The sequence below is a fragment of the Bipolaris oryzae genome (assembly GCF_000523455.1).
Source record: "Bipolaris oryzae ATCC 44560 unplaced genomic scaffold scaffold_63, whole genome shotgun sequence".
Classification (NCBI taxonomy): domain Eukaryota; kingdom Fungi; phylum Ascomycota; class Dothideomycetes; order Pleosporales; family Pleosporaceae; genus Bipolaris; species Bipolaris oryzae.
In genome coordinates, this window is record NW_006911339.1 from 121,807 (window position 1) to 137,274 (window position 15,468).

The window sequence follows — 15,468 nt, forward strand, 5'->3', positions numbered from 1 at the left end:
GAAAGGAATATGAAAAATCCCACACGATAAGCGTTTCCTTTGCCGTTTACTATGATTGCGTCCGAGTGCTGATTCCGCTTGTCACTTCACCAACATCACCGCGAATCTTGAAAATAGTTCGACTCCTGCACAACGTTCCCTCTTTCAGTCACCTGAAAACTCTCTAAGAAATCACCAAAAATGTTCTATCGAATCCAACGAAACTCCAGGCTTCAGCATAGCAGGTAAGCACTTCAAGGGAATATTAAGCTAGTAGCCGCAATGCCAATGCAATCCCCCCCAAGAGAGAAAAAAAAAGGCCCTCCCCCCAAACGGAATATCAATTCTTCCCACCCCGCTCCCCCTCAAGTCTCTTCAACAACTCCATCATCTTCTCCAACAACTCCGGTATACGAAACGGCTTCCCAATTACATCATCCATACCCGACGCCCTCGCCTCGTCGATCTGGCCGCACCGAATATTCGCCGTCACCGCAATAATCGGTATGTGTCCGACTACTTGCCCGCGCTGCTCCATCTCGCGTACCTTCCTACAACACGTGAGGCCGTCCATTTCGGGCATCTCGCAGTCCATGAGGACCATGGAGAGCGGTACGCCGTTTGGGTCGCAGAGCTGGGTTTTGGCAATGTAGTCGAGGGCCTGTACGCCGTTGTCGGCGGTGGCGGTTATGCAGCCTGCCTTTGCGAGTTGTTTGCAGAGGACTTTTTGGTTGAGGTGGTTGTCTTCTACGACGAGGACGTGGAGTTGCTGGGTTAGTCTGTTGGTTTGCTCGCTGTGATTGTTGTGTGTACTACTACTACTAGGCTGTGATTGATTGTGCATCGGAGGAAAGGCTTGCGGGGCGTTGCGCAAACAAAATGCGGGGATTTCGGTATTAGGTGACTTTCTTGCGCGTTCTTCAAGAATACGGCAGTCTTCAGACGTCATTCGTCTGCTTTTTAGATAGAACCCGAATGTACTGCCAATGCCTGCTTGTGAAGTACAACCAATCTGTCCACCATGTAGTTCGGCTAGCTGCCGCGAGATGAAAAGCCCAAGGCCACTGCCGCCATACTTTCCGTGTGTACGCGGTGACGCTTGGGCGAACTTCTCAAACAAGAGCTTTTTCTGTTCCGGTGTAAGTCCGCAGCCAGTATCTTGAACCTGGAACAAGAGGAAGACCGGTGAACCAGTGCCCCAGTCATCTCCATTACCACAATCAGTAAATTTGGTTCGTTGTGGGACAAACTCAAAGCCATTGGGAAGTTCAAAATCTGCTTTTTCGGCGCGTGCGCAAATGTGGATAACAATGGAGCGTTTTGGCCGATCCTGGGTGAACTTTATCGCGTTGGTAATGAGATTCACGATGATCTGTAGCAGGCGGCTAGAATCGAGCATCACCCAATCGATATTCAGTTCTTGTAGGCTTGAGTGAGGCTTGAATTCCAGGTCGGTACTTTTGGCAACTACTTCGGGACGAAGCCTAAATGCAGTGTCAATAATGTGGAGCGTACTTAGAGATAAGAAGAGAATGAGTTCACTAACATAGCAATGGCACGCTCAACGACAGCGGCAGGCTGCGAAGGAATGGGAGTCATGCGCAAAAGATTGGAGTCTAGTTTCGATACAGTTAGGATGTCATCGACGATCGACTTCTGATGCTGAACACAAAGAGCAATGTTGTTCGCAGCTTCGATGCAACTTTTTGCAATGTTTCTATCCTCATCACACGAGAATTGATGAGCACTGAGAGTATCTCCGATGTCGTCTGCGGATATCAGAATTGCCGATAATGGATTACGCATTTCGTGCGATGTAATGTCGATGAACTCGTTTTGTTGGCGCTTTGCCTCTTCTGCTTCTCGTAGTCTTCGTTCCTGGAGACCTTGGGCCCATTTTAAGTGCGATATATCGGTAACGGTGCCCATAACGCTTATCAGTTCACCTTCTGGGCTTAGCTCCGGCTGACAAGACGCAAGAAACCAAAATTCAATGGGTTCGCCGTCGATGTCTTTTGCTTGGAATCTAGGAAATGCATATTGGAGCTCTCGACTGGTCGGCTTGTGGGTACTTATCAATTCTAGACGTTGAAATTTCGTTAGCGTACCTCATGGAGCAGATGTAATGTAAAGATGTCACTTACCATCCCACATATTCTTTGCAGCCTCTACGCTTTGCTCTGCTAGCACGCCGTCGGGCATGAAGTTTCCAATGGTATCATGGGACACTCCAGTCATTTCAAAGAAACGTTCATTTGCCTCCAATAAGTGCGCCTCTGCGTCAAACAAGCACATGCCTAAAGGTGAAATTTCGGTCATTCGGCGCATCCGACTGGTCTGGAGTTGGAGTTGCTGAGAGAGTTCCTCCCGCTGCAAAGCAGCAACTTCAGCTGCGCGCTTGCTTCGCCGCACCTCGTCTTCAAAAAGAAGAACTGACGCTAATGAAGTCGCAATCTGTCTATTGAGCATGGATGTGAAAGATTCGTACTCTTTGTCGTAAGCTCTACGAGGGTTGATGCCGAGGAGCAACAATGCACAAACATTGTCCGCATTTGTTGGCCGAAGAGGTAGTATCATTGCTTCCCTGCAGGGATCCTTGTATCCTCTCCACTCAACGATCTCAAGTAATGACCTCGGGAGTGTTCCATTTTCCACGTGTAACATTAACGGCTCCAATGTTCGCGTCGCCTGGATGAAAGCTGAGATCAGAGTATCATCACTCTCCGTCAAGGAAAATCTTTCAGGACAGGCTTGATGTCCTCTCGGTACTCCAATGGATCCTTCGACGATGCAAGTCTTTACGAGACCCGGACTGGTATCAGGTGCTTCCAAAGAGCTATGGTCGATGTCCTCCGCATCCACAATCGAGTACAAGAGCGCGAAAGGCACGTCGTAGTCGTTATGAGCCAGACCGTCCAGTGCCCTGCCCCAAAATTCTTTTACAGTGCGTGTTGCGTTCAGGCGCTCGCCTAGATAGCGTAACAACTCCATTCGCCTGCCTCTGAGCGATTCGATAGTCGTATCAAATGCATTCATATAGACTAGATTCCGATCATGAGTCAGTAAGATTTCTCATATCCAATAATGTTCACTTAATGAGAACTGGATTGATATATTTGTGGATTTTTCGGCACTTGATGCCATTACCATCGCATTCAATCGGCAGATAAGTTATATGATGCTATCGCAACGATACTTACAACCAAGAATGCGATCAGTGCCGCCAAAAACTGGAACCTACAGTCATGTAAGCGACACATAACCGAATGAGTCAGAGTATGAATGCCCACAAAAGACCACGTGAAGAATGCCTCTTCCAGATAACCATGCCGTATGATTGGTAACATTTGATTGAGGTTGAGTTGAGCCTGGCCGGTTCGAGCGCTTTCGCGCATCGTAGTGCTAACTGAATCCCACATTTCGTGAAAAGGGCCTGTAAAACCAGTACCCATCAGAGCAGGATGCTTGTCGCCCGCAATTATATCCCTATGAGACTCATTATAGAGCATGATCAAGTCCTCGCCCCAAAAAACAGATGATGGATGAGGATTCCGCATGACCAAGCAAATAATTTCTCGGAATTGAATCGTCCATGTATTCATAGCGCCCAGAGATGTCTTTGACCAGTCAATACTTCTTACGAATTTTAAATGGTCTGAAAGAACGCCTTTGGGGTGCGCAGCCGTCCAGTCGGGTACGGAACATTCAAGTGCTGTCAGGGTAACGGCGGAGACGCTTGGTGTGCTACTTTTCTCCTCCTCTAAACCATTGTTTATTTGTGACGATTCGGGGTTTTGAGCATTCTCCAATATGCCATGTGTCGGGATAGCTGCAGCAGAAGCTAAACCTTGCTTGTCGTCTCTCACCCGCACGCCACGCCACTTCTTTTCAGATTCTGGTGCAGATGTCCACAGCGGACCCCTTCCTGGGATATCTTCGTCGCGAAAGACTGGATGGCCGGCGATCACTCTCCAGTTGGGCTGAATACAGAAAACAGTCCATACGAATTTGGCGTACTCAATCGCCAGTGGAAAGATGTCTCTAGAATCTCGAAATTTTCGGATAGTCGTTGCCCATTTTCGAAATTCTTCATAGGTTGCGCCACGGTCGCTATCTTCGGAATCTTCCCGTGCAGAGCCAATAACCTTGAGAAATAGTTGCTCCTGCCTCCTCAACGCAGCATTGCAGAATATTGGCCGCACGGCTAGTTGATTTCCACAGACATGATTTTCGATATTAAGCACAAACGTCGGTCTGTTGTCCATATCCAACAACTGGGGAAGGCTTGAAGTGTCGAGACGATTGAGGGCGCCATCTTGTCGGCCTTTCTTCGGAAGAACAGGAGGAGCCGTTCTCAGGGGATTCTCAGGGACTTGGCTATCCATGGAATCCAGCGTTCTGGGAGGTCTCACCATATGCTATGGTGTGTCGAGATACATTAGGGATAGAGTACGGATAGGGATGTAAGCGTCGAAGAATCGAGTAAAGCGAGCTGTGTGAGACTGCGACATTTACGGATGCGCGAATGGAGGAAAGAGGTCCCGACAAATGATCGGCTGCGACGGATCCTGAGACGTGGCTAACAGGGTGCCTTGCCAAGCGGGCAGCGGATTTAATTCAGATAAAATCCGCCTGATGATAGTGATATGTAGCAGAAATCGCAACGCAATGGAATAGGGTGCAGCACAAAGGTAGATGAGCGGATCTTCTCTTTTGGTTTAGCGCAAACTGTAGAGTACTAAGTAGAGTACTACGTGGCAAGGTCTCCAACTTACAGTCACCCGTAGCGCTAGTCTTAGATAGTACCATGTACCGAAGGGTCGGTCCTCTCTTCGCTAAAGTAAGGGGGCGCGTCTCTGCCACATGCATTTTGCATCACTTGGACGTAGATGGCTATGAGAAATATGGGAGGTCTCCCTGACTTATAGCATATAATTTCCTTGGAGAGTCGGTTTTTGGGCATGTGGAAATAAGCGGAAAAACCTGCTATAACTCTCAATATTGTGATGTCTCATCAGGACGAAAGTTCTCCCACGAAACAGGTGCTTGTTCGCTGTGCATGCGGAGAATGTATGAAAAAGCTGTGAGAGGTTACAACAGGACTAACCATTTTACATTGGAGTACTACTGTAAGAAGTACCTGATTGACCAAGCGATACACTCTACTGATGCTGGATATTCCTCTTATTTAAGTGAAAATCTGATAGGACATTTAAGCGGCCCATATCAACCTCAAGACTTCACCGAATATGCGCACTGACAGCAAGGAAAGCTCATATCGCTATTGTGGGAAAACAGCTCCTAAGAATGGTGGTTCAGGTGAACTTTATATCGGTTTATATGCGGTCAGCTCATGGTCTAGACTTACTAAGAGCAAACTCCGACACAAAAGTAAGTAATAATGCCAAGTGTGCTTGGTAAGCAGCAGTCGGACATATAATAGTTCAGCTATGCTTTTGCCAGCTCAGTCTAGCGAAGAATGTCATGTAGATTCTGAAGAAGAGAAATCGAGTTCTGGTTTATACGAATACCGTCCTGCAGTCTTCAAATGTCCATAACCACACTTAAACCAGCTGTGTGGCGTAAAACATTGTGGGAGTTTCTTGATACGAAAATGAGTGCAAGACAACCAAAGCTGAGCCAATCGGTATCAAAATGATGAACATAACAAGCAATCATACCAACGAGCTGATCAACTCACTTCTGTGTCACCCTAAAGTATCAACTGTGTCATTTTGGATGACAAATGCGCACACCGCCTCTGCTTTGCAATGTCTCAAATCCCTCGGAAACACCCCAAAAATACCACAATGGATACGAAGCTTTTCCTTGAAACTGACAAAAGCGGTAATAGCTTCGTTCTATGCCTCCATCATACACCTCTTCAACGTCCCAAACCGCACGGCATTGCTCCACCATCTCGACACTCGGTGCATACAACTTCCGCCTCGTGTAACCTCACGATAGTACAACTATCATGTTGTTTGTAATCAAGCACCACATCAGGCTACTTCTGTATTCCCTACAGTAGCGGCTGTCAGGTTGCATTTCCCCGGCACGTCGCTTTGGGATCCGATTGGCCGAGCGCACATCTCTACACCATCAGGCCCACCAGCTTTGTAATCCACGTCTCCAGCAGTCACGACTGTCGCGTCTCATTCACACCGAGTCAAATTTTCCGGTGAGGCTGCGAAAACAACTGCGACGTGGTTGTTCGGGTCGATCGGGCCATCGGCCGGTCCGTCGTTTTGTCAGTGTGGGTGCAAGGAGCGAAGGAGGCATACTTAAATACTTCTTGCTGTCTCGCAAAGTCAATAGAATACCTCAACAACAACAAGCAGCAGCATCTTCCCTCCTATCCCAATTCTTCTCTCTCTCAGTAAATCAGACACACTCTTTGTCTCATACTGAAAATGTCTTCCCTAACCTTCCACACCATGGCCATCTTACCCGCCATCAGTGCCCTGAAAAACACCCTTGCCTTCATAAAAAAAGGCCACGAACACGCTCTTACCAATAAAATCGACCCGGAAACCTTTCTCACCGCCTCCCTACACCCAGACATGAAAGACTTCCGCTTCCAAATCTACCGCTTGACCGACGCCGTCAAGTTCATGCCTTCCCGCATCAACCCAGCACTCGAAACCATCACGCTGCCAGATGACGAAAAGACGTTTGAGGAGCTGGAAGCTCGCATCGAGAAGACGATCAAGTACCTTGAGAAATTCCAGCCCGCGGATTTCGAGGGCAAGGAGGCGGATGAGCTGGTGGTGAAGTTCCCTAGTGGCTTGCAGATAAGTTTGCCGGCTGTCGAGTATGTGTACAAGTTTGCGCATCCGAATATGTGGTAAGTAAATTACAAACTTTCTGAGACGAGAGATATACGTGGTGGGAAAGAGAGGGGGGGAGAGAGAGACTAGGACAGTGTTTGCTAATTACGATATAACAGGTTCCATATGACGACTGCGTACGGCATTCTCAGGATGAAGGGTGTGGATATCGGCAAGTTTGACTTTGTGAATGGTGCAAAGGAAATTGTGGTTGAGAGGTGGGAGGAGCAGAAATGAAAGCAATAGACTATTGGGAGTCTTCATGGAAAAAGAGAAAAGCTTTTCGTTGTAATCGATCTGTCTCTTGGGGAACTAATATAGCTGGATAAAAACTATGCCAGATATCAGCCCAAATCACAGCAAAGGCCACCGCGAATAGCGTTGGGAAAATCTTCAAAAGTACCACAAATGTTACTAGATGCACTATTTTTCATTGCTTAATTTTTGTAATAAAGCAATGCCTGGGGTGGGCATTATCAAGGAGTTGACTGATGTGGTAGGAGCATCTTTAATCCGGCTATTTCAGTCCCCAAACCACTTCTTTAATCTGTCCAAACGGACCGGCCAATTCAGGATTGCAGCACCAAGTAGTGCATCCATGGCGCTGCTCTGCGAGCTAGCATCCGCAGGACTGACAAATGGGCCATCCCAGTCCACACCGAAGAAAGGAAGCCCCTCACGCATCTCCCTGTTCTTCTCCCAGATTGATTCACCATTTATGTGAATTATTGCGTCAACCATGAAGTCTCCAAATGCTTGTCTGAGCCGGACCAAGTTTCGCACAAAGGCGCCCTTGAATTGCCCACCATCAAGACCACATTCTGGCTCACAAACGTCGTGAATGACTCCATCTGAGGACTTGAGCTCATCAATGGCTGCTACCCCAATGCGGGATGCAGCAACAAGAAAGTCATCCCCATCGGGAGAGTGGGCGCGCTGGAGTTCGACAAGGCCGCCAAGAATTACGCCTTGGTTATATGACCAGATCGTCTTGTTGTTGTTCTCGCAGTCTTCCGTTAAACCATCGTTGACAGTACCATTGATGTTGATCATTCCGCTGCCGAAGAACCAGTCATGGCTCTTCATCGCCCAATCGAGGTACGCCTCTTTCTTATCTTCAACCCGATTAGCCAGATGCGCTGCAGTGCTGAGGAAAAGCTCATTTGCGATTGCGTTGACGTAGTTCTTCTTCCAGCTCCAGTATATGCCGCCACCGCAATAAGTGCCCCACGTCTTTGCTACTGCGAGAAAGATGCCTTCGGCAAGGTCAAGGTACGGTTGATGCTTGGTAACATCGTAAGCATTGATCCAAGCCAGAGCCCACCAAAGATCATCATCGTAGAAGCCGTCAAGCCAGTCCTGTGGGTCTGGACTTTCAGTATGATGTGTAGCCTCTGCGCTTGAAATGTTCTTAGTCCCGTCCTTCCAATTCGACGGGAACTTGCAACGGGGCTCGTAGGTTATCGGATCAAGTTCCTTCATATATCCACTATCAACATGTATAGAACCATCTTGATTGTCAGTTGTATTGTTTGATGGTTCATCTTCGTAGCCCGGTTGAGGATTCATGATTGGTGCACGAGCAAGTGCATTCGAGAAGATATCCCTTGTTAGAGCCTGCAAGTCCGCATCCTCGGGAAACGCCTTGGCGTAATCACCAAATGTCGTGATGATATTTGCTGCATTCCACCATCCTGTCGTTTCCCAGAGGCCTGTGGTTTCGTTGTACCATGTCTGGAGAGCTGATAGAGCGAGCTTGGCACGGGATTCTAGGTCGACGTGTTTTTCGCTGTCGCTATGTGCGTTAGAAGTTGCTACAAGAATGAATAGCAGTTGATGTAGATAGCGGAAAGAAAACATTGTAAATATAGAGCTGAGAGTAGGTTATTGAAGCGAGAAGACTTGAGAGTGACTAAATCACATTTCAAATATTGCGCGCAAACTGGGGATCGCTTGGGTTGGGCATAAGGAGTAATTCGTAGCCGTGGTTGGCAGCGTCGATACCGGCGTAAATTTTTCGTATGGCTTGCAAACATTCCATTGTTCGTGCTAAGGGGCGGGTTGTTGTAATGATACAACCATACAGGAAAAGCAACATCGTCTGTGCGTGGTGTCTGACAATCGACAGATCGGTTCTCGAATCCGAGATCGGATCCATGGCCCAATGGCTTCTCGTCCAATGGTATTTTCCAGGGTTGTGAATTGAGGATAAAATTAGGCTGAACCAGAATTTCTTTTGGAAGACGTAACAGTCTGTGAACCTGGTGACTCAAGGAATATGGTCATGAAACAAAAACAATGTATGACTTGCCAAGCAAACAAGCACACTCTCTAACACCTGTGAAAACCAGAAAATGAAATCGATCGAATCTCACCTCTTAGTTATGCTTACAGGCACTTGAAGCAGTCGAGACATTTGAGGACCCAGATATTGCCAGTCTCGCTTTGGCAGTGGTGCTTCTAGGAGGGGTTGGGTGTTATGGGATACCCATGTGCCAGACGGGCTTGTTATATGCGCCAAATTTGTCGAGAAAAGTAGCGATGTAAGAATGATGAATGCATACACATTGAATACGCTGTGCTGGCGTAGCAAGAGAGCATGATCATAAGCCATCTTCGAGGGCATCTGAGATTGTGTAGAAGGCTGCACCCTCAGTAAACTCCCTAGCGGATGATATATGTATAGAAAATCGAGGCATGTGCCCGTTTGTTTCAACGAGGCACTGTATGCGCGCCTAGTGAGGCAGCGATCGCTCTGCTGTTAGGTCCAGAGCTTTGACGATCATCCACGGGACAACCAACTAGCGCGACACTACCCCACTCGGCGATGCTCCTTCTTGCTTTGGACACCGGCTGACACCAACAACATGATTGCTGATTTATGGGGGGCCCGCAAACACTATCGCTATTGGAACCTGTCCAACGATCTTTCCAACGATCCTACCAACGGCCCGCCTACTAGCCTACCACCACGCCACTCTCGGAATTAGACGCTTCATCCATGTTGCATCCACCTTGAAGGTTGGAGCCATCACTCCCTTCCCCCTTACGGCAGTAAAGCTTTGGTGCGACAACGTCGCTTTGTAAAAGCATCGGTCCTATCGTTTTAGCATGCGGACACCAGGCTGATACCCTGGTTGCTGACACCGACATTTTCGTTTTTCTGACAGCATTACAACTGACGTGATCAGGCAATCAAAATATCGTGACCAAAGTCTTTGAGCTGTTCCACCCAGCAGTTCCCTGAACCTGGCCCGGCTTCATCTTTGAACTTCCATATCGCTTCTAGCACGCGCTTGGATGTGCGCAGGTAGCCCCAGAACATAAGACCATAGAGCTCGTCAAGGGTGTTCATGATCCACTCGCGTTGGGCAGGGTCTTCTGACTCTGCGCCGGCCAAGAACAATGGCCAACAGATTGACTTGAAGAGCGGATCTCCCGGCTTCAGATGCGAAATGTGATGAACCACGTCGTCGGCCAAGGCTGTAAGACTGACAATAGCGGCGCCACTTGTTGGATCGAGAAGAGGGTTCGTAGAGGGTAAAACACGTGCGAGATAGATACAAACGGCCGAACGGTGCGCAGAGGCGATACGGATGCGTTGTTGAATGTCTTCGAAGGGTGATGCGGGTACGAAATCAGATGACCATACAATTGGGTCGAATTCAAGCGCACGCCGTAGCAAGACGCCCACTTGCTCCTCAATGTAAATGGGGGTATTGGTTCCGGAAGGGGAACCGTGAGAGTCTGGTAGCGCAAAAGACTCCAACATGATACGAAGCAGCGGCCCGGGGCAAGAGAGGTAGTTGTTCGTCTCGGCGTAACGGAGGATAGGGTCGAGTTCAATCGTGTTTGGAATTAATGTAGGGAGCGTTGTGAAACTGAAAGTCGAACCAAGAATGTGAAATACCAAGAGGTCTGAAAGTATCGTTTGGCGAAGTCTGCTCATCGGGCGTTGAATGTACGGCGGCTTGCCGAGTAGCTGGATAAGCCTGAGAGCACCGTCCATGTGAACTTTCCACTTGTCTCGACCAGATTCTACAAGGGCGTAGTTGACGAACAATAAGATCGTTATTAGTATGAAATCAATATTAGCAGTGTTCACGGACGTAATGCTCTTTGCGAGCAACGAAAGCGCATGCTGTTTTGCTACAAGAGCATCTCGGTAAGAGGATTTGAGCGGCCCCCCAAAGCGGCTTACAGCTTGGTAATAGGCCATGACGGTTGGACTCTGCTGCTCCTGGTAGGAGGACTGGCCCACGGGGTTGTTGCTGATGTTGAAGACATGGACCGCGGAATTGGCGACAATGATCTGCAAGAGCAACGGATAGGCAGATGTTGCCGGTATGAGATCACGAATAGGGTTCTGGCCAGGCCCATCGTAGACGACCATGACCTCGCACAGCTGAGTTGCGAAATGATAGAGATAGTATCTTGAGTTCCGGTCAAGGTCGTTCAGCAAAGGGTCTGTCAATGCTCGATGAACATCCGAAATCATCTCCCGTTCCTGGTCTGAATCCATCTGCCGTCCTTGTATGGACATTCGGTAATCGTCTATTACCGAATGTCCGGAAACTAGCTCATAGCTAGGCTCGGGCAGTGATGACATCTGTTGCTGCTCGTCCTGTTGCTGAGAAGGGCCCTGGTTGTCCCATACCAAGGCCGACATGCCCTGAGCCTTGGCTGGTGCTTCAGGCGGCTCTGCGTGCGCGATGTGGTGCTGCTCCATCTTTTCCTCGTAGCCCTTCCCCATCATCTTGCCGCGACTGGCGACACCGCGGTTCCATACAAACAACTTCCCATAACCCAGGCATTCGGTTCCTGCGGATAGACATTTCTGGCAGCTTGGTAAAGACCGGTCGCATCTCCAACGTCGCTTTCGGCAATTGTGACAAGATTTGGTCGGCAGATTTAAGTGCGTTGTGCTCATTGGATGAAAGCCATGCAAGATGTGCTGGTGATTGACTGAATTGAGTTCTACGGGGTATGGCGCGGGGTGGATATGTTCTGGTCGTGGTGGATGTGGCCCGGGGAAACAGTGGCGTGACGGAGCTAACGGCTTTGGGCTTGGGGGCGGCGGCGCTTTTCGTCACGTCAGCCTCTGTCTTTACTCATTACGTAGCGAGAAACTGCAGTGGACAAATCACATGCCATTCACCGCCGGCAAAGCCGAGATCTTGGCGTTCTCGACGTTCACGTTCCACCGTCACACTAAACTCCAACTAGCAGCCAAGACACATGTTCTGCGGCAAAGGGTCCACTTCGTCACGGCTTAATTCATCTATGTCAGATCCACCGCTGGCGTTCAACGTTGTCCTTCGGCTGTACATTCCAGATTAAGCTGCTGCTTAGAAAATGCCTTTCTTTCTGATTACCACATCGTCCACGGGCTTTGTGAAGTCCGGCCAAACTCTAAGGTATCCAAAAGCAATGGAACAAGTCATATAACTATCGGGCATCAGAAGAGCTTTTTGTGCTTCTCCATCATTCACTTCTGACAAGTGTCGCCACAAGAACGCTTCTCTGGTCACCATACGCATCTTGCAAAGTTCAAGAATGACAACGCCAACACCTTCAACAAGCCAGCCTACCTTGGGCCATGGCAACCTTACCTCAGCACCTCCAAACGCGACAGACTTCGTGCCACCTGCAACGTTAGAAAAGGCCGAGGAAGGCATCAATTTGCCACGCCGAGTTTCATACACCGAGTCCGATATCGAACGTCTAGGTCGCGAGCGCCCACAAGCGTTTGGCACTTTTCTTCAGGAGCTAGGCTTCTGCTTCGCCCTTTTGGGCTCCATGTTCATGTCGGAATACATGATCTCTGGCTTCACCATCCTTCTACCTGACCTCGCTCAAGAGCTCGACATCCCCACCAAGGCACAAACATGGCCTGCTTCCGTCTTTTCTCTCGTCACAGGAGCGTTTCTTTTGCCATTTGGCCGACTGGGTGACATGTTTGGAGGTTACCTAGTCTTCAACATCGGTCTTGTCTGGTTCATCATTTGGTCCCTTATTGCCGGCTTCTCACAGAACTACATCATGTTGATTGTGTGCCGGGCAATGCAAGGGTTTGGTCCTGCAGCATTCCTTCCGGCTGGTATCATGCTGTTGGGCTCCATATATCGTCCTGGTCCAAGAAAAAATCTTGTCTTTAGCTTGTATGGTGCATTCGCTCCTATTGGTTTCTTTACCGGCATTTTCTTCGCAGGCATCTCTGCGCAACTCGCATCGTGGGGCTGGTTCTTCTGGATCGGTACCATCATCCTCGTCGCTGTAAGCGTAGCGTCGTATTTCTGCATACCCAAATATAAGATCGAGGCCAATGAAAAGGTCGAGGCACCAAGGAATGTTGTCAAGATGGATTGGTGGGGCACCGCAACCGTAGTCCCGGGGCTTGTCCTGGTAATCTTCGCGCTTACAGACGGGAGCCATGCCCCGCAAGGTTGGGCAACACCATACATTCCTGTAACGTTCATCTTAGGCTGGATCTTCCTCGGCGCCTTCGTTTACATCGAAGGCTGGGTAGCTGAGCAGCCTCTCCTCCCCAGTGATCTGTTCAAAGTCAAGGGTATGAAACCCCTTGGGCTGGCTCTCTTCTTCCAGTACGGAAACTTTGGCATTTTTATCTTCTATGCCAGTTTCTACATCAAAGACGTTGTCGGCGCGAGCTCACTCTTAACTGCCGCATGGTTCACGCCCATGTGCATCGGTGGTTTGATCTTGGCTACCGTCGGCGGACTAGTTCTACACCTCTTGCCCGGTCGCATCCTACTTATCATCAGTGGAGCGGCATTCATTCTCTCCACACTTCTCTTCGCGATCATTCCTGCCAAGTTCAATTTCTGGGCCTGGATCTTCACCGCCATGATATGTGCTACTCTTGGCATCGACATCACCTATAATATAGCCAACATCTTTGTAACGTCATCTCTACCAAAAGCGCGACAAGGCCTAGCAGGCTCTTTCATGAACTCTATTCTATTTCTGGGTATAGCAGTTTTCTTGTCGCTTGCTGATCTAGCAGTGAGTGAGACAAAAGAGAGGGGTAAGAGGGAAAGCTACAAAGTCGCCTTTTGGCTTGCTACAGGTATAGCAGCGGCGGCCCTCGTCATCATGTTTTTCGGTGTCAAGATTGGCAAGGCAAAGAGCGAGTTGACAGTTGAGGAGAAGGAGGAGCTGGAAAATGAATTGGTTCGAAGAAGGACCAATGAGTAGTCAGCTGACTGTCCAGTAATAGAATATAGTAGACTTATAACAACCTAATCAACCTGATTTATTTCAAAAAGTCGCCGTTAGTCTTCGCAAGAATCTCATCGTAGTAACTCTGGAAAGCCAGCCATCCCTTCTCAGGCGTGCCTACTTGTTTGTATGTTTCAGCTGCTTCGCTTTCCGGTATGATCTTTGGCTTGTGCCTACTTCCGGCTGCGGCAGCATCCACTAAAAGTTGTGCCTGACAGGTTTTATCGAGGGATAAAAACCAAAAGGCTGCTTCGTCGACTGATTTGCCTACAGTGAGTATACCGTGATTTTGTAAGATAGCTGCTTTTCCGTCGCCTGTTCAGTGTCAGTGGTGTTAGCACAGTAGTTTTTGGGAAATCACGCACCCAGCGCGTCAGCAATTCTCTCGCCCTCTTCACTTGCTAATACAATGCCACCGAACTGGTTGTATACACCGTGGCTCTTGTAAAAACGCACGCTATCTTGTGTAATCATGTCAAGCTCTCTCCCGAAAGCACTAAACGCTTTGCCATGTACGCTGTGAGCATGGCATGCAGCATGTACTTCCGGTCGTCGCTTATGTATTGCGCTATGAATAGCAAATGCCGCCGCATTGATGGGCTGATCACCTTCGACCACCTCGCCTTCTTCATTGACCAAGATCAAATCCGAGACGCGCATCAAGGAAAAATGAGTGGAGAGCGGGTTGAGCCAGAAATGATCGGTCATGATAGGATCGCGGACACTTATGTGTCCTGCGACTCCTTCATCAAACCCGCGTGAAGCAAAGACCCGATAAGCAGCGGCAAGGTGCTGTTTGCGGTATAGGCGCTCATCCTCGAGCCTTGTAAAGGTCGGATACCTGCGTACTTTCAATGATTTGCCTGCTTTGGTGCGACCCATAGCAGCGACCGTCTGGTTGTCGATTTCCTCCGCATGGTCGACACGTATACCTGCTGCCACTGATGCGTTATATGGACTAGAAGACGTGGCTAGGCATCGGTTTGAGTAAAATGGAGTGGACGCGCGCCGGAACTTGAAGGGGCTATAAGTTCGAAGCAGCAGACGTGACCGAAGATAGGTTGTAGACATAATGAGTGTGGTAGACGAGTGTTTGATTCGTAAGTAGCCGCGTTGCCAGTCGTCTCCCCGCATAGGAGCGTGACGATTTCCCCGCCGGAAATAAGAGCGACGGATATACCGTGTCCGTGCACCTTGTGCGCGGATTCGGCTTATGCGCACCCGGAACCTCAAACCACGTCTAAACACCAAACTTTAACGCACGATAACTCTACTACTATAGCTCTAATTAATAATATAATTATAAATTTAGATTTATATAATTTAGAAGAAAAACTTAATATTATAGAAGTTACGCGAAAGTAGGGCGTTATATACTTAATACTAACTTATTACTAGAGATAGTAGTGTTACACGG

At 48.7% G+C, this 15,468-nt stretch overlaps 6 protein-coding genes across 6 annotated transcripts; 2 read left to right on the plus strand and 4 right to left on the minus strand.

Annotated features, from left to right (window-relative positions):
* Nucleotides 1-319: 319 nt before the first annotated feature.
* Nucleotides 320-4,394, minus strand: COCMIDRAFT_95111 (uncharacterized protein; the record flags this gene model as incomplete). The annotated part of the gene is made up of 4 exons (XM_007689718.1): nucleotides 320-1,463; nucleotides 1,526-2,060; nucleotides 2,124-3,020; nucleotides 3,221-4,394. The coding sequence occupies 4 exons, from the start codon at nucleotides 4,392-4,394 to the stop codon at nucleotides 320-322; spliced, it is 3,750 nt and encodes a 1,249-aa protein (XP_007687908.1).
* A 1,998-nt stretch (nucleotides 4,395-6,392) lies between these two features.
* On the plus strand, nucleotides 6,393-7,046 carry COCMIDRAFT_95161 (uncharacterized protein; the record flags this gene model as incomplete). The annotated part of the gene is made up of 2 exons (XM_007689719.1): nucleotides 6,393-6,826; nucleotides 6,929-7,046. 2 exons carry the CDS (start codon nucleotides 6,393-6,395, stop codon nucleotides 7,044-7,046), a joined length of 552 nt encoding a protein of 183 aa, XP_007687909.1.
* Nucleotides 7,047-7,331: 285 nt separating this feature from the next.
* COCMIDRAFT_5241 (glycoside hydrolase family 76 protein) lies at nucleotides 7,332-8,850 on the minus strand (the record flags this gene model as incomplete). The annotated part of the gene is made up of 2 exons (XM_007689677.1): nucleotides 7,332-8,604; nucleotides 8,753-8,850. 2 exons carry the CDS (start codon nucleotides 8,848-8,850, stop codon nucleotides 7,332-7,334), a joined length of 1,371 nt encoding a protein of 456 aa, XP_007687867.1.
* Nucleotides 8,851-9,996: 1,146 nt separating this feature from the next.
* COCMIDRAFT_36712 (uncharacterized protein) lies at nucleotides 9,997-11,739 on the minus strand (the record flags this gene model as incomplete). The annotated part of the gene is made up of 1 exon (XM_007689696.1): nucleotides 9,997-11,739. The coding sequence occupies one exon, from the start codon at nucleotides 11,737-11,739 to the stop codon at nucleotides 9,997-9,999; it is 1,743 nt and encodes a 580-aa protein (XP_007687886.1).
* A 626-nt stretch (nucleotides 11,740-12,365) lies between these two features.
* Nucleotides 12,366-14,027, plus strand: COCMIDRAFT_95089 (uncharacterized protein; the record flags this gene model as incomplete). Its single annotated transcript, XM_007689720.1, has 1 exon — nucleotides 12,366-14,027. One exon carries the CDS (start codon nucleotides 12,366-12,368, stop codon nucleotides 14,025-14,027), a length of 1,662 nt encoding a protein of 553 aa, XP_007687910.1.
* A 58-nt stretch (nucleotides 14,028-14,085) lies between these two features.
* COCMIDRAFT_95079 (uncharacterized protein) lies at nucleotides 14,086-15,122 on the minus strand (the record flags this gene model as incomplete). The annotated part of the gene is made up of 2 exons (XM_007689721.1): nucleotides 14,086-14,366; nucleotides 14,417-15,122. 2 exons carry the CDS (start codon nucleotides 15,120-15,122, stop codon nucleotides 14,086-14,088), a joined length of 987 nt encoding a protein of 328 aa, XP_007687911.1.
* Nucleotides 15,123-15,468: the final 346 nt, after the last annotated feature.